At 44.2% G+C, this 27,110-nt stretch overlaps 2 protein-coding genes across 5 annotated transcripts; one reads left to right on the top strand and one right to left on the bottom strand.

The window, feature by feature from the left end:
• The first annotated feature begins 2,316 nt into the window (after nucleotides 1–2,316).
• Nucleotides 2,317–13,870, top strand: VASH1 (vasohibin 1). The gene is made up of 6 exons (XM_026849785.1): nucleotides 2,317–2,441; nucleotides 3,487–3,543; nucleotides 4,630–4,704; nucleotides 5,726–6,107; nucleotides 6,499–6,611; nucleotides 7,191–13,870. The coding sequence occupies exons 1-6, from the start codon at nucleotides 2,332–2,334 to the stop codon at nucleotides 7,261–7,263; spliced, it is 810 nt and encodes a 269-aa protein (XP_026705586.1). The 5' UTR covers nucleotides 2,317–2,331; the 3' UTR covers nucleotides 7,264–13,870.
• ANGEL1 (angel homolog 1) lies at nucleotides 7,508–26,140 on the bottom strand. Of its 4 annotated transcripts, none has more exons than XM_026849783.1 (10): nucleotides 25,534–26,140; nucleotides 24,769–24,995; nucleotides 24,086–24,155; nucleotides 23,231–23,664; nucleotides 22,417–22,543; nucleotides 21,426–21,536; nucleotides 20,588–20,657; nucleotides 19,988–20,151; nucleotides 18,966–19,130; nucleotides 7,508–12,581 (listed from the first exon to the last, which is right to left on the bottom strand). In XM_026849783.1, the coding sequence occupies exons 1-10, from the start codon at nucleotides 26,138–26,140 to the stop codon at nucleotides 12,577–12,579; spliced, it is 1,980 nt and encodes a 659-aa protein (XP_026705584.1). In that variant the 3' UTR covers nucleotides 7,508–12,576. The 4 variants fall into 4 exon arrangements, with proteins under 4 accessions (XP_026705584.1, XP_026705583.1, XP_026705582.1 ...); XM_026849782.1 differs by having other exon boundaries at nucleotides 7,508–10,415; XM_026849781.1 differs by lacking the exon at nucleotides 7,508–12,581 and adding an exon at nucleotides 13,892–16,192.
• Between the last annotated feature and the right edge of the window lie 970 nt (nucleotides 26,141–27,110).

Below are 27,110 nucleotides of genomic sequence, written 5' to 3'. Positions count from 1 at the left end.
TGTGCTCTGGGAAATCTGGGCTCTCTTCCTAGCTCTCTATCCAGCTTTCAGAATAACTAAAGGGAAAGCAGAATAGATCTGATTTCCTATCTTTTCTGTCACAAATAAATTCTTCTCTGCTTTCCGGAGGATTGTGAAGACTGCCTAGTATTTATAGCCTTTCTGAGATGTGCAGTGGATGATGCTGGGTAAGAACAAAGTGTGAGGGTCTCCTATCCTGTCAGTGTGAGATTGAGGGATGGAGACCTTTTTCCTCTCCTCCTCTTCTATTGCCCCATTAAAATGCTGTAGACCTGATGCAAAAGAAACTGTAGCCCAGTCTGGGCTGCAGGCCCAGATCTGAGAGAGAGAGAGCATGCTGTACTTTCATCAGTTTAATCACTTGAGGTGCAGAAGGCTCTTTGCATTAACTAGTCACTTGCTGAACTGGGTGACATTACACTGTCTCAGTGTTTCACAGCCCTTTGAGGAAGAGGGGATCTGGGGGTCTGTACTAGTGAAGGGAGGAGTAACTACCCAGAATCATTAACCTGTGCTGTCAACATGCACTTAATCGTCTGTCTCCACTCAAAAAGCATGCAAGTCTCTATGCTGAAGAAATGAAACAAAGTTAAACAGTCAGCCTGTCCTGGTTGTTACCTCCTTCATTGTTTCTGCCTAAAAATGATTTCCTGTGACTCAGTGTGTCAGCTCAGAGCATCCAAACTGACTCAGCTTGTGTGATTCCAGAGACGGCTCCATCCCTGTGCCACTCTCTGGAGCCTTCCCTGTTCCTGCTGTGCTGAACAAACCCAGTTTCACATCTGCTCCTGCCATTCCTGTGCCATCTCCTGCAAGTGAGCCAGCCAGTGTCTTTGCTTTTTCCATACAGGGTACAGAAATGAGGCACTGAACATGGCAACTGGCACCTCCCAAGAGGTGGTAGAAAAATGGGTAACAGTGGCCAAATGGTGCTACTTAGTTTTCGAAAATAAACAAAAGATCAAAACACAGGAGAAAAAATGGATAGAGACTTGAGTTTAGCTCAGTGTTTACTTGCTGATAGTGTTTGGAGCTAGACTGAGAAACACTTACAGATTACGGTTTCCAGAGGCAATAACAGCCCATCTCTCAAGGTTAAGCAGTCTTTGGCCCCTGTGCTGTGTGGGCACAAGCAGAGTGCAACCATGTGGCAAACCAGGACAGGGAACTGATCTGACTGAAAACTACCCATGCTTGCTGGCTCAGCTTTCAGCTGTTTCAGGTGCCTGACTTGGTTCACCAGTCACTTGTGCCAACCCAGGGCAAAAGGAGGAGGTATGGAAATGAATGGCCACAGAAATACACGTCGAGGGTGATGAGTGGCTAAGCAGCACTGCTGGCTACAAAACCATGGCCAGCAGAGGCAGTTGTGCACAGCAGGAGTGGAAGGCCCAAGGGAAGATCTGGTTCTGACTCACTCTTTCTTAACTGGGGATAGCCCAGCTCTGGGGCAAGTCTGAGGAGGAACTGAAATGCTAAAAAACAAACTTCTGTAAAAAACTGCAGTCTGGTACCAGAAGAGTGTGTGCAAGGCATGAGATATTCTTCAGAGGGAGAATGCTGGGCTGTTTCTCCAAGACTGTCAGTCACACCAATTTGTGTCTTCTCCATTATATTTGTCCTGTGGACAGGACCCTTCTCTTTTCTTAGACACGTTTTCTCAGCTGCTGACAAGGCTGCAGTTATGGTACAAATGGTGAGGAAAATCTGAGTGGATCTGTAAGGCCAAGGCCTCAGAATGGGACAGCAGTCCCAACAGTGAACTTTCGGAAGTCACTCTGACCACATAATTCAGAACAATCGGCACTGCAGGGGGGGCAGTCATGATGCTATCAAGCCTATGTCCTAGTCAGTGCCAGCTCACCTGAGATGCCAGGAGGCAGTGAGAGACCTTCATACAGGCCTGTTCCATGCTTTGGCGGCTTTGGGGAAACTCATTCTCCGTTTCTGCCTCTCTCTTTTCTTCCCTTATTTTTGTTTTGTGCCTTCCAGGTTGCATACTCAAACGAGGCCAAGCTCCCTCGGGTGATAGCTTTCCTGTCTTGCATCTTGCCTTGTCAGTTAATTTTATCTAATTCTTCAAATGTAATAATGCCTAAATGCAGGACCTTTTCACACAGTTTCTCTTGCAGCTCTGTGGTGGTGCTTCCTTCTGAATCCCTTCCCAGTTGTCAGTGTGGAAACAGAGGAATATTCCTAGTGTGGTCACTTTGGGAAGCAAAAAGGGGCTCATTTCAGAAGAACATGCTCCCTGTAGCTATGTGCTACTGAATTCAGAAAGAGGCTGGAGAGGTTTGCAAGCAGTGCTTTATGTTCTGCTCTTCATTTCAGATTCCCATACCAAGTGTGCCTGCATTCCAGCCGTCCACCCCCATCCCTGAGCGCCTGGAAGCTGTACAGCGCTACATCAGGGAGCTTCAGTATCCTTTACTGTGACTTCAGTCCCTGTTTGATAACCCAGGAAGAGGGAGCAAGGGGATGTTCTTTCCCTGTGAAGAACAGAAAAGCTCATTCTGTTGTAGCTGGAAGGGAACAGAAACTTGATCCCTGAAAACAGGAAGCTGGACTTGGGATGATGGTTTGTTATGCTGCTCTGTTTCTTTTATTTTCTGCCTAAGTTACCTTCTGATCTTGTTCAATCCATGTAGCAAAATGGCATGTTGTCAAGGGCCTTTCCCCACTACCCACCTTTCTAGATCAGTGGCTTTACAGTGCCATTTCATTAAAAACACGCCTATCTGAGATCCTGACAGCTGGGTCTCAGACTACAAACTGTGTCACCTCACTGTTACAGCATGGGTGAGCTGTGGTGGTGAGAAAACTGCCTCTCAGGTTATCCTACTTGAACACTCTTCTCTGTAGCTGCCTAAGGGACAGTCAGCCACCCTGCCTCTTTATATCAAGAGCTGCCTATGTGACATGCCTTTTGTGCTGGACAGCAGATATGTGCCATGCAGGCAGGCTAATCTCACTGAGGAGACACAGAGCTAACTCTGGCTTCAGCCCTAAAACAAGGTAAGAATGCAGACCTTCTGGCACCTCTCACCCTTCTAAGGTGGTTGTGCTCTGGATTGAGTCCCGGTCAGTCTTAGAATAAGGCACCATGAATGTTTCAGTGCTCCGTGCGTTCTGTGCAGACCAGAGCAGACACAAATCTGTCAAACTTTGTTTTGCCCTGGTAACTGGAAAGCTGAGCAGAGCATACGCTGTCAGCATGGACCTTTGGAAAAATGGAGTGGAAACCTGTGTGTGGGGAGGAGAAAAATTAACAAGAAGGAAATACAGTCTAGGTAAGGTGGGATTATAAACAGAAGAAAAGCAGGAGAGGGAGGTGGGGGTTTTCTTGTGTTGCTGTGATCATAACTTTGCTGTGAGAATTGTAAGTATCATGAAAGTTCTTTAGACAGGCTTTCTTCAAACTATCATACTTTCCAAGCTGCCAAGCCCTTAACTTCTTGCCTCCAGGTACAATCACACTGGGACACAATTCTTTGAGATTAAGAAGAGCAGACCTCTGACTGGGTAAGTGCTGGCAGCTCCTACAGCATTGAATCCTTGCTTTAAGATGTTGGGGCCTTGCTATACCCACTGCTATTTCTTCCATTCCCTGGCCAAGGTCTGTGTGGCACTCGAGTCTTTCAGTACTGCAGCTCCATCTTACTTTAGGTGAGTTCATTGTCTGTTGCCTGGGCACAGCTGGGCAGAGCTGTGTCTGGCCTTTCTCAAAGACAAGAGTAGGTTTTGTTGTCACAAATCAGTAAATCCAGTAAAATAAGGTATTTCAGAGATGTGCAGATTCTGCCTGCTTCCAATTGGAATATGAGCTCCTGGTGGATTCTGGAATTAGGTCCTGCTCTAAACAAGCTTTGTAAAAGCCAAGTATCTTTACAGGTCTAACTTCATAGTTGCTGTGAATACCTTTGCAAAATATAGGCTCACTAAACTTTTGGTGTCTCATACTTTGAAGGAGAAGGGGGATTCTTCTGACTGCAGATTTTGGCAAGAGCTGTGCCCCATAAGTTCCTGGAGAAAAGCACCTGATGTTCACTGACTCTCTTGCCAGCATATTGAGTCTCCCAAGACTGGGATTGGTCTAGTTATATTATTATTGGTCTAATCCATAGACTTATATGACTCCAAATGTCCTGTGTTGTAATCAGTGCAATGTATTTACTGTCCACAGTATTTACTGAACAGAGAGTAGGCTTGATGCCACAGAAGAGGGCTTCACTGTCCTTGAACCTTGTGAGGCAAACACTGCTGACTCCTGGTCCTTTGAGGCTTCTGCTTTTGGTCACACTGGTGTCCATCCAGAACCCCCTGAGCCAAGTGCTGTGGTCTCCCTGAGAACGGAGACTGGCCTAGTAGGCAGCTTTGTGGTAACTCACTGAAGGGATTTCCTTGTAAGCAGTGACAGCATGTGGTAGAGTCCTGGTTTGGATTTAATATCTTCCTAAAGAAGATATTTTCTTCTGTTCTGTGTCCTCAGTGGGTCATCTTCTCTCCTGAAACCTACCTTACCTATATAGCGCAGAGGGGCTGAACTGGCTGTCTTGCATAGCACAAGCCCTCTAACAGTCCTTGTCTTTCCCTTGTCCCACTCTGCAGGCTGATGGACCTGGCCAAAGAAATGACCAAAGAGGCCCTGCCAATAAAATGCCTGGAAGCTGTGATCCTGGGAATGTATCCTTTCCTCTTGGAATTGTGCATGTCTGCCCATCCTTGTGTTTTCTCCTCTGCTGTCTTATGATGCTTTGAGGCTACTGATAGTATTGTCACCAGGCCCCATATCCCTCTGTCTTCCCTCCCCAGTTCTCAAAAAAAAACCCCCACCAATAAAATCCAAATCCAAGCAATTCTCTGAAATACTAGAACTAGTTCTTCAGAGTTGCTCCTCCTTCTTAAGTAGGGTGTTGCTGCTCTGGACAACTCTACAAGTGAGTAAAAGATAAAGAAAAGCTCTAAGTAACATCTAAAGAGAGGCAAAATATAGCTAGAGTTAGGGCAGGAAGTCCTTTGTGGGTAACACTGTTCCCTTACTGCAATGTTGGCTGCATGTGTTCTACATTAAAGTAAGTTAGGGATCCTCCCCAACTTCTAATCATGGTGTGTGTCACTTTACTATTATGACTAACACTGCCTGCCATCTTAGGCAATACCTTTAAATTCTAGACATGTGTTGTCTTTAAGTACACCTCTTTCCTATCTATCTTCCAGGCTTAGACTGTGTCACACAGGCAATAGATTCTTGATGCATACTGGCAAAGACATCTGGAGGAGCACAGATGGCAAGTTCAGAAGGGCAGTCTGAGTATTTTGTCCTGAAGGTTCCTCAGTTTGTGTGTCAAACAGTAGCTAGTAAAACAAATTGAAACCAAGTGAGGAATAATGCTACAGTGTTAACAGTTTGGGCACTATGGAATACAGCACACTTGACATGTTAGCATTACAACTTCTGCATAACAAAACTGCTTCGAAATTAACTTACCTTTGTTGATTGTCTTATTGAAGAGGCCAAGTCTGGTTTTCCCATGACACAGAATAAAGTAGGGCAGCTGGAATCTTGACCTGGAGAAAAATCTTGCCTATGTGATGCCTGAATCAGTGGTGAATCTCCTGAGCAGGCTGGGAGGGTTTGGAGCAGGAAGGATCTTGTCAAGAAAATGGTATCACTGGTTGTTTCCTGAATAGTGTCTGCTGTCAGTTACCTCACCAACAACATGACCACGCTGGACCGTTTCCCCATCAGCTTCAAAACCCACTTCTCAGGGAACTACTTCAGACACATTGTGCTGGGGGTGAACTTTGGAGGCCGCTATGGGGCACTGGGCATCAGCCGACGTGAGGAGCTCATGTACAAAGCACCTGTCTTCCGCACACTGAGCGAACTCATCTTTGACTTTGAAGAGGCATATCGCCGCTGCTGGCACACTCTCAAAAAGGTGAAGTTGGGCCACTGTGTGTCCCATGACCCACACAGTGTGGAGCAGATTGAGTGGAAGCACTCCATCCTGGATCTAGACAAGTTAACCCGGGAAGACTTCCGCAAAGAGCTTGAGAGACATGCCCGTGATATGAGGCTGAAGGTAATTAGCAAGGATGGAGTAGTTGTTCACTGCTGCATCTGCCGTCTTACTTGGCTGATGGTGTGCTGGGGGAATGAAGTGGCAGGAGCCTGTCCTAGGTGGTGGTGGACTAGAAGGTGAATTGGAGGCTGGGGGCTCTTTTACTTTGTATACAGGCTGGTCCCTTATGGATGCTCATGCAGTACTGCAGTTGTGATGAGCTTGGACTGTATGCAGTCCTTGGAACCATAGCTATCACTGTAGCTTGTTTTTCTGACTTTTGCATTTTTGATGCACTTGCCTTGCCTTTTTTATTCCCATATAATTAATCATGTTTAGGCTTTGTGTTTTCTGGTTACTACTCATACTTCTTTTCTGATCATGTTGCTCTTACTTTTAATTTTTCTGGCAGATTGGCAAAGGAACTGGGCCACCATCGCCCACCAAGGACAGAAAGAAAGATGTCTCCTCCCCACAAAGAGGTCAGGCCAGCCCCCATCGGCGCAACAGCCGTGGGGACCGACGGTGAGTAGGGTTGCTGATCAAGGAGACCTATCTAGACCATCTCTGGTTTACTCACAGACTCCCATCTTGCTGTCTGATTTTGGATCCTTCTGATGTCTTACTGGAGTTCTTTATAACAGGGGATGCTTCTCTCACCTGCAGAAGTATTCTTCTCTAGTCTGTGCCTTTGAGTTTATCATTGCTGGGGGAGTGGGGGGACAGCTGGGGTTTATTTTGTTTTGGCAGGGAGGAGGAAGGCAGCTCAGTGATCCTGGTAGCTGATATTTAACCTTACATAGGGGTCTGAGCATTGGTGTCTCCTAGACCTGTGCCCCAAACAGATTTCAAAAATTACACTGCTGTCAGTGATACTGTTTTCCTGAAACTGAACTGGGGTACCAGCATGGACTTCTTACTCCTCTTAACCTGCAATCAATTCTGTGGAGTCAGTGGGAGAGTTGCTGGAGGTTGCAGAATAATCCTGCCCTTGATAGTGTAGGATAAGTCTGAAACTTTCCTGTAACTCTTCCTTTGCTGCCATCTCTATGTGCAGCCCCTCCTGACTGAAAAAACAGTTCCTGAATATTTCTTTGTTCACAGGCCATCTGGTGAGAAAAAGCCTGCCGATTCCAAAGCCATGCCAGACCTCAATGGGTACCAGATCCGGGTGTGAAGAGAGCTGTACCTTGCGTGCCTGGCTCCACAGACTTCTTTCTGGCCACAACTGGGACCTGGATCCACCTGCAGTGATTCTGACAAAGGGGACAGGGGAGCAGGAGCGGAACAGAGTGCTGATCTTCCAGGTACTTCCTAGTGGGCCAGTCCCAGAGCTGGATCCCATGGGTCCCAGAGGATTCACCTGCCTGATTCTGGGAAAGGTGTCCAACTTAATTCACTGAAACAAGTATTTTAAAAAAAAAAAAAAATTAAAAAGATCTGTACATTGGTGGGAGTTTGCTGCAGGAAGAATATGAAGTGCGTGGGGTCAGCAGACCTGCTATCAGTTTTTTTTATGTTAGCAGCAAGTAGATGAAGCATCTTGTTGACAGTACTTCTTCCCTGTCTGCACAGAAGTCTTCAGCCCATGCAAGGCCTGCAGGGCTGAGTAAGAAGTGATGCTGGAATGGGATGGCACCCACGTCTTGTGCAAAAACTCAATTTTGTCATTATGAACACTCTGTTTAGCATTGGTTTTGTGAGAGACAGGGCTGAATTTGCTCAGCCTCCTGATTTATTGATCATACAAAGGCCACTCATCTGGAGAAACCACATCTTGTGTGTTTAGTCCTGCCTATTTCAAAGCATTTCATTGTCTCTTAGGGGGTAGACAGTGGGATGATGGTCCTCTTTACCCACTGCAATACTGGTGAGCTGTTGCTCTAAGTCCTTTTGTGGTTGAGTGGGTCAGGATATGCCTATGCCATTGCCACATGAAAACAGGCAGAGACCTCAATTGTCCCAACAGTGGCAGTGGGGGCAGGCAGGGCTGGTGGGAAGCTTAAACTTTAGAGTCATCTCTTCATCAGCCTTCTCTCTATTAACTTCTAGTGAGTGCTACTGTGAAAGCTTTCAGAAGGCACTTCAGTCAGTGAGGTACAAGTTTTAAGAGTAAATAGTTAAAGAAGGATTTAATGATGTTTTACAAGCAATTTTCCTTTCCACAAGGGTCTTGCTCCTTCCTCACTGTGGTGTTAGTGCTAGAGTTACAGACACTTGTTGGTGGGAAGCCCTGCTCAAGGAGATTGCAGCTGCTTTCCTGACAGCTCAGTCTGGAGCCTCCTGAAAGTAGTTCCCCACCCCAGTCCTAGAGCTGTGCTTGTTTTCTGGCTCTTTGGATAGCTGCGGCATTTGATAGCACCACTTATGCTAGCCTTCCCCAAAGGGCTGGGCTGGGCCTTTCTGCCCACTAACAGCCTTGATTCTTTCTACACTTCTTTTCAGGGGAGTGTTGTGCTACTGATGAAGCAGTGTAACGCTTGTCAGAAATCTGAAGTGTTCTCAGACCTCTCTGAGACCTAGAGCCTGGTAACAGTGGAGTTCCCAGAAGTCAGAACAGCATGGCCTTAAAGTCATCTGGATGCATGGATCTAGGCCATGCAAAAACTGAGGGTTGGGAGTGGGAGTATCCTTGAGAGAAAGTGAGTCTTATTTTATCACAGCACTGACAAAAGAGCTAAACTTTCTGAAATACTACATATTTTTGTTAGAACTGGGTTTACTCTTTTTTGTGAATTTGTTAGAAACATGATGGGGCTTAGCTCTACCAGAATTTATGTTGCAGTACTGATGTGCCACACCCTCACATAAGCAGTGTTATTTTGATGGCAGAGAATGGATTCTTACCCCCAAACAAATCAGGTTTTTTGTCGAGTGTTAATCCTGGAAGCACCACCCACAAGCGAGTGAACTCAGGCCTTACAAGTTCCTAACTGTACATCCTTAACTGTGATGTAACCCGCAAAGCACTATATCCATACTGCTGCAGTCTATCCTTCAGAGCTCTCTTTGTAGTCTGTACTTTTCTGCTATGCTGTATGACCAGGAGGACAGTCCATGGCAAAGTCACTGAACTTCCTACTGATCCAAGATAAGGTTAATCCAGAAGAGGATGCCAGTTTTCTCAGTTCAACTGAGTTCAGTTCAACTCAGTTCAACAGTGCAACATCTGTCCCTTCCTTTGCACTCCATCTACATGTAACAATTTGAAATAGGCAGCAGTAGCAATCCAAGCACCCATCTGAATCTGTCCTCTGGTCAATTTTGTGTGGCTGTAAATTAACATATTTAGCTTCTGGATGCTATTGATGATGTTAGCTGTAAAGGTACCACAGTTACCTGTCAATATTATAGGTCACTTGCAAGCCACAAACTGCCTTTGCATAATGTTTGCTATGCAGCAGACTGAAAATTCAGATGCCACTGTGAATATAATAAATACAAGCAGCAGTCAGCAAGGGAGACTGAATGTCAGGTTTTATTAAAGTGGATGAAATCCAGAAAAAAATTGTAAAAGCCCCTTAGATAAAACTAGGATGCATTCTCACCATGACTTTTTTTTAGTTAATTCAGAGTAACTGGAAAGCTCTTGAGAATAATTAGTAGCTTCATACAGAGCACATTCAATAACTGGACAGACTTGATGGAAAGGACGGGAAGTGTGTTGGGAGGAGGAAGACTTCAAAACAGATGGGGCAAGTGAGGGGTCAGCTGCAAGCTAATGATGCTTTCTTGAGAGCAGGGCAAAAGAGATGTTCAGCAGTGTTAGATCACCAGCACAGAATGGCTTAAAACAAAATGCTTTGTTTGACCTGGTAATTAAGCACTTTCCTGCAGGATGTGACTGAGGCCAATAGCTTAGAAAACCAAAGGAAGTGGATGTTTTAAGAAATGAATGACAGGCTGAGTTCAAGGTCTCTTAATCCTCAACTGTAGCCAGCCAGGAATATGCTCTTTCAAGATTTAGTTTCACAATTATGTACATTAGGAAGCATTTACTTCTTATGTATCTAATATTGATGACTTCTCAAGATGGACACAGGAGCAGACATGAGCCCTCTACTAGGGTTACTATTTCAAGCCTTCTGTTATGTTTCTCTGGGTGGTAGAATTTCTGCCCCTTAGTGTTTCTGTATCTCTAGTTTAGCAGATGCTGCAAGAAACCGGAAGAAAGTGACCAAACAGTTCTCCCCTTCTTGCAGTTGTTCCCCGCCTTTGTAACAAGATAAGTCACTTCAACACAAAGTTTAGCTTCCTTGCTAACAAGACAGCATAGCAGCCCCCTGTCACAGCGAGATCAGTGCAATCCAGTTTTATGCCGTAAGAAACCTGAGGGAACAATGAAAGACAAACTTTCACACTTCCAGTTCTTTCCTCCCTTATCTACCTGCCCTGTCTTCCTTTAACCATAAGGAAGAAAAGGCTGGAGATGAGTCTTTTGCACTTCTGTGGTCTTCAGAGCTACAGAGAAGGAATGAAAATAAGGAACTAGACTGTAACTCATACTCCTTAGTGCCTGCAGAACAAAAAAAGATGGATCTTGAGGAGTCCTATTAATTATTTAATGTTATACGTTAATATGATCGCTCATGTAGCTCTGGGGTGTAAATTTCACTGTTCAGTAGGTGTCACCTGATGTCTGTTCTGCAGTATAAGTCCTTGTGAACTCTGTAGAACTGCATCCATACTCTAGTAATGTTCTATGTGAAGTCTAAGTGAGTTTTTAAAGACTTGGAACAGATGGTGACCTACTACTAGCAAAACTATTTCAAATGTAATGCAAACCTCAAAATAAAAGTTCCTCTTTATACTTTTATGTAGGTAAGTCCCTGGCCAACTGCAATTATTTTTATATGGATTAGAGAGCAAAACTTTCTAATACCTTGTCATTCTGATACAAACCACATATACTAAGGAGTGGAGTTGGGTGTCCATCAGTCTGTGACACACTAGCCTTTTTTTAAACTCTCATACAGTAAGCTAAATGAGTCTTTAGGAATTAAAATTATGTTAGCAAGTGTTTTAGCTGGGAGTGGAGTGGTTTTTTTCAGTTGACTTTTACCTGTGTGCCACTGTCTGTATGGGTCAGTACACAGTATGCTTGGATCTACCAGAATAAATTACTCCAGAACTGTGGCTGAAACATAAATTTCTGTTTATGCAGTAGCTGTATTGCTGTTATCAGATCTGCTTAATGTGAAGAATTTTTCTAAAAGTATTTCAGGTAAAAGCCTTAATCAGCTGCCTGCCTCTTAAGGTAGGTTCACATGTGGTGGTGTATGGACATGACTTGTCCTTAAAATTGCAGAGTTCAAGAAACCATAATGTACAGAAGAATGCTCTGTTGCTAAAGGGCAAGAGTTTGGAGTTGATGGGCTTGACCTTGCTCTAGTGGCTCTGGCTAATCATTTCAGGTGGTTGCTTTAGTCACTTGCTCCTTCTGAGTGAAGTATTTCAAGTAGTCCTGATGATCAAGCCCTAGATATAAGCAGGAGGTGCCCTGTCCCATGTGTACAGTGTGTGCACGTCTGTCTGAAATAACACCACATATTCCAGTGGTCTTGCACTGTTGTCCTGTCAACATTGACCTGCATTATGGATTTATAACTTAACCCAAGAAAGCAAGTGCTATTCTGGCTTGGTGTTTGTTCTGCCAGAGCAAGGTGGAGACAGTCCCTCTAGAGCCAAGCTGAACTCCTTAGGGAATTTAATATTTTTGTCTGTTTTCTGAGCAGGTGTTTACATGTATCACAACCACTCCCCTTCAGTGGTGCCCTGGCCCCATCTGCTCAAGAGCAACTCAACTTAGGCCAAGAAGGCTACTAAATCCCCCATAATCTCTGCAAAGCAGAGTTTTCCTCCATGTCAGGGTTGAGATGGTGCTAGCAGGACCAGAGTGGTCCCTTTCCATGCACATCAGTATTCTACTCTAGCACTATTAGGGTGCTCCAAAACTGTTTGCATCTTTATCACTGGTACAGCTCTGAACTAAGAAATGGAAGGTGTCTTTCTTTACGAACAATATTATGTGTGTCTTTTTGTAATTAATCAGTGTGGTTCTGTGTTCTTACGTAGCCAACACAGAACTTGTATTTAGATTTAGTTCTTACCGCACCTCCCATAGCCCTCATGTTGATACTTCTTCTGGCTCCCTTTGACACTTAAGACAATAAAATTCCCTCTGTACTGCTTTCAGCTTGTGCAGAGAAAACAAGATGTCTGTACTGTCTTTCTTTCCATTTTAAACATCCCCACTGTCAGTCAGCTGAGAAGTGAAAGGCACAGCCTTGAGTGATGATATCAGACAGATGATGTATAGATGCCCTGTACTTGAAACACTATGGACATGGAAGAACCCTCATTCTCCTTCAATCATCTGAACAGGTGAGTATGTCTGTACACACAGAGGCAGCTGCCAGAGAGTAATAAGTACGTATGTGGCTGCGTAGCAAAGGCTGAAACTCATCTTTGCCTCTTGAACTGCCATCAGTCAGGCTGGATCGGAAAAAAAAAAAAAGTGTATGCAAGCAACAGAAATTTTGGTTTTGAAACAATACTGTAAGGGTTAACACAAGCCTCTGCTTGCACTGCTCTACAACATATGATCCAGTCTCCCTTCCTGGCTTGAAAAGCAATTCTACTTAAGGTCTGTAGTTTAGTGGCCTTCCAGACTAATGACCTCACCAGGACTTCTCAAGACAAATGCTGGGTTAATAAAGGACAGTCAGCTGCAAGACTCAGTGCCTTTCCCCAGCAAGGGGGATCCAACTTTATTCAGACTATCATCTTTCAGGCATAACATACCCCCTCTCTCTAGGGAAATGAGTAATAGCTGGGACCAGGGCCAGGATGTAGGCAAGCCTACAGTGTGTAGAGGAAAGGAATAAATATCTCCTAACCTGTTACTCCAAAGAGAATGGTACATACAATAGTCCCTCTTAGCTAAGTTAATTATATGAACAACTTCTGCCTTGAGGGGAAGTAATTGCACAGCACCTAGTAGATGGTATGAAGACACAAAAGAAGAAAGTAGCCACTTCATAAGCCTGCATGGCCTGTGCTCAAGCCTAGGAGTTGACAGCAGACTTCAGCAGAGGTTGAAGGCTTCTTGCTCCACTATTAAATACAGAAAAGATTAATAGTATTAGAAAAAAATACTAAAATGCTGTGACTTCTGTAAACCTCTACTTTAGATGCTTGCTCAAAAATATCCTCTGCTTCATGTCTTAGATTTTACTAAAAATCAGGTCACTCCTAACCCCCTATAGACAGGTCAAGATGACTGCTAGACAATGGAGTGAGAATGGCAAAACAGTGACTTGGCCACAGCTGAGATTAAAAATAAAACTTTCTGTTCCCTCTTCAATCAGGCTTTTCCCCTGTTACTGATAGTTCCAGCAGTTGTAGGTCTTTAAGTCAGTTACAGATTATGCTACTTGGACCTTAGAGAAAAACCTTTATTGTGGAAAGGATACACAACTTAGCAAAGTAGTAATTAAAAAAAAAAAAAATTGGAAAAAGAAACCCAGTCAGCTCCTACACTGAGAAGCTGAAGACCACAAAACTTAAGGCTCTCACGTGCCTTAATCCATTAATGAGAGTGAGACTGAGCCTTAAGAGCATCATTCATGCACAGACTGCAGGATTATGGAAGGCAAAGGCCTATGTGGACAGCAGGCCTGGATTATATTTTTATTTTGGTAAAGAGTGACTGCCATCCTACCTCCAACCTCACACTGGGGGAGGAAAAGGAATAGCTTTAGAATAACTAACTTCTGCATTCATCTACCCCCAGTTTATGAATAAACTTAAGACTGCTGTAGGCAGCTTTCCATCCAGAAAGGAAGGACTAAAAACCTAAGTAGCATTACTAAGGCTTGAAGTCAAATCTTCTTTGTGTATAACAGGAAAGAATGGATGGAACAAATGCATCTTTTGTTGTAGCACATGCCAGTGTCGTGTCTAGTCCTTCTTCCATTTGCCACCTCAGCACCTTGAAAACTGTTGCTTGTCTAACCAAAGTTAGGAGAAATTTTCCATCTCTACTGTACAGCATTCCTATTCCCTTCGAGCACAAGAATGTGCAGCCTAGGTCTGAAATAATAAATACACTTTTAAATAAACAAAAGGAAGAAGAATTTCAAGACTAGAATGACATTTTCAGTAGAAGTTGGAGGACAGCTTGCCTGGACAGAAGAAGCCGAACTTGTACAGCTGCCAAAAGGAAGGAGCTTGAGGTGTGAAGCCAGCTGTTAAATCACTCATCTTGGTTATCATTACAGCAAGGTGAGTTCTCTATAGAAACTTGGTATCATACTTTGAAACACAATGCAGTACATTCAATGGCAGAGATCACACAGCTTGCACATTTCAGTGTGACACTGCTATGAAAAGCACCACAGGCCAGGCAGCTACAGTCTGGGAAGGAGCAGGTCATAGCCAGCAATTCAATTAACTTGCACAACAGGAAGCCTACTGAAAGGAGAGGGTATCCCCCTAAGGCTTGTGTGCTCCTCCTTCAGATGAGCCACAAAAGGCTTCATCTGCATTTGGATGAACCATGGATATATCTGCAAATTCCTAACAGTACATCAAATAAATGTTCATTAGTGAAGTGGTGGCAATGGGAGAAGAAATTGCATCCTGCTTTGCAGACTGTTTGCCAACACCACTCACAACTATCATTAGGAGCATAACACATACCTTGATCCACTCTTAAAAGATTCTCTCTGAGATGCCAAATTGTTTTTATAGCCTCTAAGACATTCCTCAGAGAAGAGGAACTACAGTCAATTTCAGAGTTCTGTGCTTCACAAAGCGGATAGCATACAGGGCACTTAATGATAAACTTTTTTTGGTAGTATATAACAAGAGTTATTCCCATCTAAGTGTTGGTTTCAGAGCTCTCTCCCCTCCCACTTAACTCTTCAGGGATGAGGAAACCCACTATCTTATAGCTCTTGACACTATTCAAATGCTGAGTTTATAATAAGACTTCACCCTAAAGAATTCCACCCATAGCTTTTAACTGAAGAAATACAGCTGCAGAAAAAAATAAACATCAGTAACTCAGAAAGCTAACTGGTTATGGCAGTCGTGGGAAAACAGCTGCTGGAGAGATACCTCATAAGGAACAGGCATGGAGAAAGAAGACTTCAAGCAGCAGCCAAGTTTCATTTATTAAGAAAAGGAAAGAAACCAGTGCAATGATACTGTTTACCACTCCTCCTATCCCATGTAATTGAGAAAACTGATTATAAAGGGCATCCTCCTGAAGTGATGAACTTAAAACTCTGAGAAAGTGAAGGATGTCCAACTTCTATCTAAATACCATAACTAAATACAGCCTAGCAGCTGTGGTACAATCTAAGCTGTTGTCTAGCAAAGGTACTTTGTCAAATACATGTTTGCCTCTACAGCTGCATGTTTCTGCAGCTTAGGAGACTGATAACAGGGTACGTATACAAACTGCCAGTGGACTCTCACACCCCTTCCTCTAAGTACCAGTCTCTCTGAACTCTACATCACTACTAAGTTGATGTAGATAATCCTAGCTCTATGATACCTTCCCTGTCTGAGTATAGCAGCTATTCCTGTTGTTTCACTCTCATAACCATTTACAGACTCCTCTGTAATACATCAGAAAGCTGTGCTAATGGCAACTTAGGACAAGAAACAGTGTTAAGAGCTACATCTGGAATCTTAGTTCTGTGTCCCACCACAAGTTGCTCATTACCACAGCCTCTTATTGTTTCCCTGTGTGCTATCTTAAAGAACCACAGAACATACTCTTTTCTCCCTACAACTATATACTAGTTGCTATTTTAGAGGAAGGCACTCTTTCCACCCACCCCATCTCCAATCTTCTATATTCCCCCACAATCAGAGGCATTAACAAGTCTCCAGATCTATTTGATGTTAACTCCAAATTTCTCTAGAAAACAGGATTTTTTTTTCTTTCCTGAAACAGGATAACTGTAGGAGTCTGTACCACAGCTTCAAGGGACCACGGTCAAAACAACCACAGCAATCAACTCTTCAACCCTGCCTCTGTGTGTCTGCATGCAGTCACTAGCAATGGTCTTGCATTTCTGCAATAGTTTCACCTAGGAATGCCCAAGGAAGCATGTATGAGCCAGAGTTTTCTAACCTTCAGAAAGAAGAATCAGAACACTTGCAGCATTGTCCTGGGGTTTCTCAGCACATGACTCCATATCCTGTGTTCAACAGCTTAACCATTCCAAGTTCATACCATACTATTTCATGTATCAAAAAAGAAAGCATTAGCTTGACCTGTGGAAGATTAGACTTTCCAACAAAGTACAGCTGGAACCTTAAAACCTCCGTGAGAGATGCCTTCATGCAAATTACCCAAAAGAAAAGTTAAGTCTTTGGTTTAAATAAAATGGAAGAAGCACTTCTGATGTTGAAGCACTGCTCCTGTGCCTCGGTGCAGGAGCAACCAGTCCATCTGTAGGTGTACAGCCCATCAGACCTAGCCAGCAGTAACAACTGAAGCAGATAGCCGAAGATGTGAATGCCAACACTGTGTGTCACAGCATTTTTTTGTCTTGCTTTTGGTTGGTTGTTTTCAAACCTCTAGTGTCTTCCAAGTTTCCTACTACAAAGTTACCAGCTGGTGGGAGTTATCTGCAACCAGGCTGCTTTCTGGCAACCTATTTTCAAGCCTGACAGAAAACAAAGCTCTCAGTTCACCAATTTTCAATACAACCAATTACAAAACTAAAGAGTACTTGCAGAAATTAGTCCAACTGTCAGATAAACGGAGCCATAATAATACACGGCTCCCCATGTACAAACACTAGTGTCACACCAGAACTACCACCTGTGAAACTGAGGGCAAACAAAGCCACAGACTTATTCACCCTCAGACTGCTGTTCACTTATACAGACTCCTACGTGTTATTCCAACTCAGGTAGCAAAAGCCAGCCACACGTCACCAGGCAAATACCACAACATCTGGCAGGGGCAAGAAGGGAATATACAGTCCTTACACAATCATATGGGCGCAGAACACAATCCCCACACACACACCCCTTGTTTCTGTACAGTTTACAGAAATGAGCTGTAAAAACACGAGCAGTACTCGCTTTCTTTGGGAGGAGAGGAAGGGTTCCTGAACAGAAACCATTTTGCAAGACAAGTCCGATGCCAAACAAACCACCTCTGGTATCTGGGGATGTGCTGGGAGACAACAGCGAGGCCCGCTTCATCCCTCTCTTCAATCTTCATTACTATCTTGTGTAGCTAATTTGTCCTCTCCTCTTTCACATCCAAACCCTCAAAGCCTTGTTGAGCAAGTCCTCATAGGGTTCAGCTGCCAGGAGCACCAGGTGCTGCAGTTGCTTTGTGTTTTTTTCTTAGATTATAAAAATTTTATTTTTCAGTAAGAAAGTAACATTAAAAGTATTAAAGTCTCCCAACAGAACCCAGGAAGAAGGAAGAACATTTCAAGTCTCCTTGTACCTTCCCACAAAAACGTGAGGTGAGACCAGATTTCCCTGCCCCATTTATGGTAATGTTTCTACCAATATTGCTCTAATTTCTCAGGGAAAAACTGAGCACCAAATGTCAAGCTGAACTGGTGAATCTGCCCTAGGAACAGGTACAGTTCTACTGTTTTTGTACTGGCCAAGCCACTGCTGACAAAGTACACTGATATGATACCAAAGGTACACTGGGTACCAACAACTGACAATCTGGCTCCAAGTTACACAGTCTTGCCCTCCCTCCCAATACCTGTCAAGAGACAGGAGTCAGTCCTACAGGTTCTACCTACCTAAACATGGTTGGCTCAAGAAGACAGTTGCAAGAACTTCTGTCTGGCGCAGGAGAATGCTATGGATTGGCTATCTGATGCCTGGCAGGCTGAATGGAATCAGAAGGGCACAGAGCAAGTGACAAGTAGCTCTTCCATCTGATGGCTCTGCTGCCTCTCACATGCCTTCCATTTTCATCTCTCTTTTGGGACCTCCCAGAGCTACAGGCTCCTGGCATTGCCATGCCTCACAGGATCTTTCCACCTGATATTCACGGGGAGGATTGTAAATATTTTTCCTAGAAGTGCCAAACTAGGTACCGTTCTGAGACTGCTAGAAAGGAAGGGAGCCTTCCCCAAGGCCTCTAGGCTTTTGCTGCAGTTCTAGAGCTCCTGCAGGTGGCTCTTAGAACCCCTGGCTCTATTCCTGGCAATGCCATTCCCTGGTCCATTAATCACAGCAGGCAGCTTCCTGTAGAAACTGTTCAACTACACAAACCCCTCTGCCAGCAAGGCAGCCCTTACACATTATTAAGTAAAAGCCATTTCCAAGCAGTTAGCAGAGCCAAGACCCTCAAAGGCAACATGACAACTAGTCCTGGAAGGACCACACTTCATAAACTATCACTGAGAAATTAAAAGAACCACTCTTTTGGTGTGAAAGAATACTGGTGTATACATCTCCTGCTCCTCAGTAGCAATTAACTAAGCAGAAGTAGGCAGTGTTGCCCCTCTCTTTCCCAGCTCCTTGAAGATCTCACACAGGGACAAATAAACACGGGAGTTATGTTGGTTCCTGCAGCACTAAAACATCTGCTAAACAAAACAGTGGAACAAGGATCCCTTTAAGGGATGTTAATGCCTGAATGCAACTGGAAGCCCACTGGGAACACAGCTCAGTTTTGCAGAGACCCACAAAATACCAATGCACAAAGCACTCCAACTCTCCCATCCCCGGTTTTTGTGAGGGTGTGAGAGGAGAAAGGGACTTTTAGGGCATGAAAAGGAAAAGTTTTCTTGCAAGCAGGTTGTGCATTCCAGAGCCTCAACTGCTGTATTCAGAACAGCTTTTCTTTAGGGAAAGGGAATCAACACTAACCCTCTCTAAGGCTGGAGATCTCCAAGCCAAAGCTAGCCAGCAGGCAGAGATGATCAGATGAACAAAAAGGATTTGGTAAGCCATTTGCCAGCAACAGGACATCTTCAGAGAGAAGAGAAAGGCGGCCAAGCAGCTTTAGGGCTCCGTCCTTGTACAGCCTGCGACCTGACAAAGAAAACAGAAAGAAACATCAGCCCGAGACTGGTGCTGTAGATTAACTCTATACACATATAGAAGGATGCCTGTCAATGCTTTTCTATTCTTCCCCTGATGAATGAAGACAGCCTGCACAAACACTGCATGCACCTTTGAGCCTATATATGAAAGCAGTGAGCATCCTATAATACTGCTGTTCAATGGTTTCATATACTTGCAGGCACAGGAAACAAGTACACACTAAATTCACCAGGCAGCTGCTTACACGAGCAGCTCTTTTCATAGTACTAAGTCCTAGCAATAGCTTCAGATCCTCCCCTGAGGAAGAATTAATCTCTTCATTCCTAACCTCCTCCCCAAAGCTGATTCTGACACAATCCAAACCAGCTCAGAGACAGCTCCTGGATGCATTTACATGCAGTCTTTCATCAGCATAACTCCTGTTTCAGGTAGCAGAGAGGTGGTGCCATTGTAAGGTAACCAGAGTCACCATCTTCTAAGGCCAGTGTGTGGTATCAGTCAGACCAGAAGTCCAAGCCTTGAACTTAGGACCCAGCACTACCTGTTATCAGGAGCACAAGATAGTTATACAAAAGAACAGAATCCTTTCTGTTCTAGCTTCCTCAAAAGCCTACATGAACCTAAGATAAACAGCTCCAGTTTTGCCACAGCAAAGGTAAACAGTGTCTTTTCATGATACCTGAGAAAATGCAGCTTCTACTTCATGCATCATTTCAGTTGAAGTCACACCCTGTAGATCCAGCCCAGCTTAACAAAATGCACTGCCTGACACCAAGCTGCATTCTGGCATGCCCCACAGCCCTCTCCCAATGTTACAGGGATAAGCCCTACACTGCCACACTTACCCCCCCTGTTCCCATTCTCCACAGGCTCTGCTGAGTAGAAGATATAGTCTACAGTGGCTCCAAGCCCCATGGGCATTGTTGTGACCTCTGGGCGTCCCCTCTGTGGCAGGAAGTGACTGTAGACAGAGGTCAGGTTGAGGCCATGCTGGATAACGCCTGAGGACCTGCACATGAACAGCCACCATTTACCAAGGAAAGAAAGAGAATGATGCAGTGTTCAGTACTGTAGTCACAGCTGAAGTTGGATGTTCCCTTCCTGATGTGACTGTCCAAAGTATTTCTACTTCATGATCACATAAAAGACAGTCTTTCAGAATTACTCACTCCACTTACACCAGACAAAGTGCACAATGAACTTCCAGGGTCTCCAATACCCAGTCCTGTCCAAGTCCTTCATTTCCAACCTCACCAACACAATGCTGACAGAACAGTACCCAGCTGCTGAGAGAATCCTGGGTGGATCTGGCTTTTCCAGATAGCCCTCCTTACTCTTTTCCGCCCTCACATTTATTTCAGTCTTTACTTCAGCCAGATTTTCAGTGCTCAGGAAAACCAAGACTGGGCTTGAAGAGTGGGGCCATGGAAGGTGCACCAAGTTACCTTGGGACAAATGGCTGGGGATCAGGGTCTTTCACCATGGCAGCAGGCTTGGGCCAGTGTGCAGGGCGGTCTGCAAAGGAGCAAAGAGATTCCAGCCAGACCTACACAGATCCTGGAACAGGCTGCTCATCCCAAGTCTGACAAGCTTCTCCTGAGACCAAATGAATCTTTTGCCCAAGAAGAGCAGATAGCTTCCAGTCACAGGTACCTTAAAGAAAAATATTCAAAGGGAACCCCAGGAACACCCTAAGAACAGATCAGTGCAAACAACTGAGAAATCATATTCTGTCCTGCTAAGGACATGTCCTTAAAGCATTTAATATTATCAAAGCTCAGGGTACTTCAACCTTTTCTCTCAAAGAAAGTTCATCTGCCTTCATCTACAGCTTTCTCAAACAGTGTCTAGAAAGGCAGAACAGAAGCGGAGAAAGCATTATCAGCCATGTCACAAGACCCAGAGGTAAGGCAGTGTCTACTAGGTACCAGCATCTGGAGACATATATGTTGTGGCCATTGTGACATTAGAGTTTTCAGGTTTGTTCTCTCTCACCAAAAATCTTGAAGCAGAAAAGAAGTGTATATACACATATATAATTTCGCTTTATATGAAACAGCCTCCAAAAGAGGCTGAATCTCAGTGCATCTCAAGGAACACTGTCAGTGTGTATGAGGGTGGTAAGACTACTCTTCTGAGCTCTCACAGAATCCATCAGTAATCACACAGCCATGGAACGCAGGCTTCTGCCTTCCCCTTTTCTCACCAAGCATTACCTCTACCTCACGTTTTCATCAAAATCGAGCTAGGAGAGTCACAAGCTGAAAAATCTCCCATTAATACCTGGTTTAGCATCTGTCACACCTTCCAACAGGACCAGCTGTGGTGGTCGTTCACAGGCAACATCACAAAATTGAAACTGGAGCAGGAAGTCCCGGCTGTACCTGTGTCTGCCTGCAGAGAAACATACAAGTTAAAAGAAGAAAATAATTGCAACACAGTTGCATCTACAGATAACACCTGCATCTCCATCTAAAGATGACCTTTGGCCCTCTTAGAGCTCTTTAGTTGAAGAGAGGTTTTTGTGCCCAATCACTCTGATACCATGAGAACAGGAATCACTTAATAAGAACCTAAATGTAGAACAGAACAGATGCATAAATGTAGAACAGAGCAGTTATTGCTATCTCTTTAGCTAATGCAACAGTCACGGCCAACATCTTGATGAAACAAATTAAGAATGTCACCTCTGAGACACCACAAGTTCAAGGGACTTTTAAGCAGATCGGTTAGTGTTCAACTCAAGGAAATGTTTGCCATAAAAGAAAAAGCAACTCTGGAGATCAGGCTGAATACAAGTTCTACATTCAAGATTTCAGCAAAAGCTATTTAGTGCAGGCTTCTTTTTTTAACCCTCTCTAAGGACAGCAGAGAACAGTCATGATTGCAACCGGGCTCTGAGGAATTATTTCCTAATAGTGGTGTGCAAATACCAGCCAAAACCGTTCCCAAAAATGCCTGCAGCTGAAAGCTGTGGCTGCTAAACATGGTTTACAACTGCACAAAAGCGTAAGTCTGAGAATATGAAAGAGGTATGTAGAGCAATGGTAGGGGAACATTCAGCTCCTGACTACAGAAGGAAAATGGCAGAAATCGGGCTACAGCAACAACTCCAGAAAAATTAAATTCAATTCATATACCAAGGAAATTGATAGAAGAGAACCTTTGCTTAGTGCCTCATTCAATACATGCCCAAGCTACTGAGAGAGACAGCAAGGCCCACAAACTGTCCATCCTCAGCAAACTCATGTTCTCAGTGCACACTGGAGCTCACCAGGTTTCTTTGGCTGGCACAGAGTGACATATTGGCAGTTGTCTGTTACACCCAGTGAGCTCGGCCACAGCGGAGCCAGCAGTTTCCGTGAATACAACTGTTGGGAAAAGTCTTCCTGACCCGACACCTGCAAGGAGGCCAGAGACAGGAGAGGAAACATCAGCAACACAACAGAACTTCTGCAAGCTACAATGTGCATATATACAAGTGCAACAGCAAGACAGGAAAATACTCTCACAGAAAGGCACAAACTAAGCTATTCAGAATATGGTGCAAATATAATAAACCTTCAGCTGTGGGAGATAGATACAGTTAGCTAAAAGTCCCCTGACAAGGTATTTTGCAGGCATGTATTACTGAACTGATGATTTAGCTTGAAAGCCAATGATGCAGTTGATCATCAATACACAGTAACAGGTAACCACAAGAGACTCTACCATAGGTGCCTATTTCAAACTCTTTTCAAATCAAACATTCACATAATGCTTCGGCAAATCTTGGTGGAGTTGTACTCCCCTACACTTCCAGTCACGCAGGCACAAAAATCCCATCTCAAGTAAGAACCAGGACCTGACATTAAGTGGTCTGTTATCACTGGTTTGCCTCAAGAGAAACCAAAAGAGCAGTGGTCGAAACAACACGCACACATTTGTCCGCTTCCTTCTCCACCAGTGCTGGAGGCATTAGGGAAGACTGATGAATAACCAAATTCAGTATTTGGACTATTTCCTCATGAGAGGAAGGACACAGCCATGCATTTCTCTAGCATCATGCAATAATGAGCTACCCAATTCCAGTTCTGGCTGGCACCTACCTTCCAGGCTGGCATCCCATGGTAGGAAAGTTCACCGTTCCGGATGAACTTGTAGAGTGGAGAATCAGGTACAGAGTTCAGGTCTCCACACAAGATGACAGGATAGTAGCTGCCTTTAGTAGTTTTTGCAATCTTGTCGATCTCTGCTAGGAGCAAAGCCATCTGGGCCAGTTTGATATCTCCCCGCCGGGGATTGAACAACACATGAGTGTTGGCCACACACAAAGGACTGACTGCCTTCCGATCTAGGCCCTCCGGGAGCAGAGGCTGCAGCAGCAGCACCAAGCCCACATTATCCCGATTGAGGACATCCAAGCCAGGCCGGAAATATTCTATGGGACTGAGGCTGATCAGCTGGAACCTGCTGTGTTTATAGCATACTGCACAGCCATCTGTCTTCGTCCCAGTTCTCCGTTTATAGAAGCATGCAAAGCCTGAAAAGAAACCATCACCTATTAAAAGGTTTATCCAGTCATTACCTCAGGCTCCCTCCATCAGCTGGGGAGTTCAGCAAGTTTATGTAGCAGAGGAGATTCCTACTACATCTGGATATGGCATTATACCCAATTCTGTTCCAATAATCACAGTTTATCATTTATCACTGAGGATATTTTCTCCCTCCTTGTCCTTCTAGGACCCTCTCACTTTTATTACACTGATCTGTCAACTATGAGAAAGATCAATTACAAAAGAAAGGGTGAAAGTCTAGGCAGACAGTTCAGAAGTAGGGCCAGCTGCCATGTGACAAACAGGAAGAGCTCTCTTGAGACCACATGCTTTGAAGATGTTAAGCAGGAAGCGCTGCTTGGCCAGTTCCATGAGCTGAAGGTACAGATACACAAAAGCAGGACATACCCATCTCCTTGAACGTCGGCTCCAGCTGCTCCCAGTAATGGTTCTCTTGCACCTCCTGGAGACACAGAACCTGGAAGGAAGGCAAAGACCTCACTCGCTCCACCAGTATTTGCTAATTACCTTGTTTTGGGGAAGGAAGAAAGTGGAAAAATGCACTCACATACCAACCCTGCAACCAGAAAGGTCATCACTGCAACTCTGTCTTGTACTTTCCAGATAAAGAGCAATAACCTTCTGGGTCACATTAGCTTATCATTCAGTTTTCCAGTGACGAGGCAGAAGATCCTTCATCACACAAAGAGGACTCAAGGAATAGAAAAAGTCATGAAGTCCTCTTCTATGCAGGCTTCCCCTTCTGTGCTGCCTTGTAAACCTGGTCCTTTCCTCCCCAAACACATATCATCTCTTCTTCCTCTACTTCTGCTGTTTAAAGAAGTTAAGCCCTCCTATCAAAGTATGACTAGTTTCTACAGTAACACAATCAAAGCAAGACAGACACCAAAAAAACATATGAACAAGGCCTCCAACACTCTAAGAGGAATCAGTGTTCAGTTACCAAGCAGGAAGTATCTTCCTAGAACTCCTCCCTCATGTTCTTTTTTTTTTTAAATTAATGCTCTTAGATCAAACAAGGAATTCAAATTCTGGTGACAATGATGTGCAAACAGCTCAGTCATACTCACATCAGGATCCCAGTGCTGGATCTCCTGCAAAAGGTTTGGAAGGCGGTAGTTCCAGTTCAGGATGTCTGGGTGACAGTGTAGGTAGAGATTAAAGCCTTGCTCCACCAGGTCCTGGGCAAGGATGTTGTAAGACATGACTCGAAATTCAAAAAGAGGAGTCTTTTTTGAGACCTGCTCCAGCACATAGGGCTGGACAGAAAGATCTTCCCAGTCTCTCCATAAAATCTCTACATGTAAGAGACAAAAAGCCAAGTTACAGCCATGCTGGGTACCCTGGTGATACTTTTGCCCCCCCTGGAACCCAGAAAATAGCCACTCTCATTCTCTAAGCTAGAGTGTTGTAGCCTCTGAGCAAATCCTCACCCATTCTGGTTTTCTGGTGCTCTTTTTGGATGCCTTTGGATAATTGTCAACGAGGATGACACAACAGAGGACCAGTCAAGAATACTGAAACACCTGACCAGCTTCTGCGTGCTTTTTATATTATATTAATATATATTATATTAATTTGAGAACAGTTCCTAGGAAATAAACATTTATTGATGTTCAGACCAGATGGTCTAATAGCACAGACACTACCAGCTGTGACCAGCCCTCCCTCAGCAAAAACTGACTTTAGTTTTCACTAGCAGATCCTGTCAATTCTGCATGGACAGATACAATCAATGTCTTACTGACAGCAAGCCCAGACACAATAACCTGACCACAATCACTACAAATGCAAATACCAAAATGAACATTACATTCAGAGCTGTTACTACTGACCATGGTAGGGTACCCCTGTCGGAAGAGGACTAAATTGTATCGTATCCTGAATGGGCCAGGCTGGGGGTTCCGTTGGCACTGTCTCTGCATCACGCGCTAAACTCCAGGCCAGCACAGCTGGGTCTTCATTCTGCACTTCTACACCAATAGCAGCACAGCCAGCTATCTGGTGATCTGCCCGTGGCACCACAGCTGCCCAAGGGGCACTGCCTGCTACAGCCACCGTTTCCTCTGCTGCTAATTTTGCCAGTTCGGTCACTGCATGATCTTGCGGTTCTGCAGAAGCCAAGGCATGTAGCTCTGTGAGCTGCTGACCAGCACACTGGGTGACTTCTGGAGCTGAATTCAGGTCACTGAGGCTAGTCATCAATAGATCTGAACCTTCTAACCAGTCACTAGTGAGGGTAACTGATACTTTCCCCACTGCTGGAGCACTCTCGCTGGCTGGCAAATTCCCTGCTCCTTCCTCCAGCCACTGCTGAAGAAGGGCTTCTTGCTCTTCTGGAACCGACCTTCCTCTGGCCGCAGCAAAGACACCTTCTATCTGGGTGGACGTGCTCTTCGCCAGAAGCACATTCTTTCGACAGGTAAAGAAAGCATCTGCCATTTAAAAGCAAACAAAAGCAACATAAGATAGATGGAAATCTTTCTTCACTTTTTTCTTTTTCCTATGCATTTGCTGAAACTGTGCAATACAACCATTCAATAGAGCAAACCAAATGACTTCTCTGAAGAAAAACAGTTACAGTCTGAATAACTTAATCTGCCTTCCCCTGAACACTAGGCCACAGTCCAATCCTAGTTACATTAGTCAAAGTCACTGAAACTGAACAGGATGGAAATGGCTTTACCAACTCTAAGGAATGCAGTTCTAACTTATACAGCATCACAGACAAGCTAAAAGGCCTTGTGGAAACTATCAGCTCTCAGCAACAAATGTAAAGTCACAGTCTGTAAAAGTTAGCTGATGGGGTCCACAGGCTAAGATAAGTCAAGCTCCTATAGATTAGCAATTGGAGCAAATTTCTTTCCAGGGATGAAGAAAGTAGTGTTCAGCTAAGAGGATCAAACATATCGCAAAAATGTGTAATGGAAGATAAATTGTTATTAAGAGATGAAAAAATAAAGACACAAAGGGACCAACTTATGCAGTTAAAAGCCTTATTACAAGGCATATATGCACACAGTAGTCTTGGTAAGAATTGCAGATCACCTAATGACTGACATCTCCAGTCAAACAATTTAAAAATCTCTGCTGTTGATACCACACTTGAATATACTAATATTGGTGGGGTAAAGCAGAAAGAAAGGGACTCTCTTCACTTGTATCTATATGATGGCATTAACATTTTGCTATGAATTCTGCAGACATTAGTCCCTACTGTTGACTAGCAATTTCTGTAGTCTACAAATCACTTTTACTCTGCTGTATCCCTGTGACAGTCAGTCAGCCAAAGCAATAACATACAGGAGTCAGCAATACCCGTGTATGCTTTTACTGTATCTTTCATGTCAAAGCTTTCTGTATGTGTCAGAAAAGGAGCTTTAAGAACCATACTCCTCTCCATAGTTTTGTA

The sequence above is a fragment of the Athene cunicularia genome (assembly GCF_003259725.1).
Source record: "Athene cunicularia isolate RWA chromosome 5 unlocalized genomic scaffold, athCun1 chr5_part1, whole genome shotgun sequence".
NCBI lineage: Eukaryota > Metazoa > Chordata > Aves > Strigiformes > Strigidae > Athene > Athene cunicularia.
Note: the sequence above shows the minus strand (reverse complement) of the source record. Positions and strands in the feature narration are given on the sequence as shown.

What these genes read in the sequence shown, in the direction of transcription:
- ANGEL1 (XM_026849781.1), bottom strand. Translation starts at nt 26,140, where the DNA reads ATGGCAGATGCTTTCTTTACCTGTCGAAAGAATGTGCTTCTGGCGAAG. An exon ending in GCCGACGTTCAAGGAGATGG is followed by an intron (nt 23,665 to 24,085) that starts GTATGTCCTGCT and finishes GTTTCTTTTCAG; the next exon opens with GCTTTGCATGCTTCTATAAA. An exon ending in ATGGGATGCCAGCCTGGAAG is followed by an intron (nt 22,544 to 23,230) that starts GTAGGTGCCAGC and finishes GCCTCCTTGCAG; the next exon opens with GTGTCGGGTCAGGAAGACTT.
- VASH1 (XM_026849785.1), top strand. Translation starts at nt 2,332, where the DNA reads ATGTTCTGCTCTTCATTTCAGATTCCCATACCAAGTGTGCCTGCATTC. An exon ending in CGCTACATCAGGGAGCTTCA is followed by an intron (nt 2,442 to 3,486) that starts GTATCCTTTACT and finishes TCTTGCCTCCAG; the next exon opens with GTACAATCACACTGGGACAC. An exon ending in CCCGTGATATGAGGCTGAAG is followed by an intron (nt 6,108 to 6,498) that starts GTAATTAGCAAG and finishes TTTTTCTGGCAG; the next exon opens with ATTGGCAAAGGAACTGGGCC.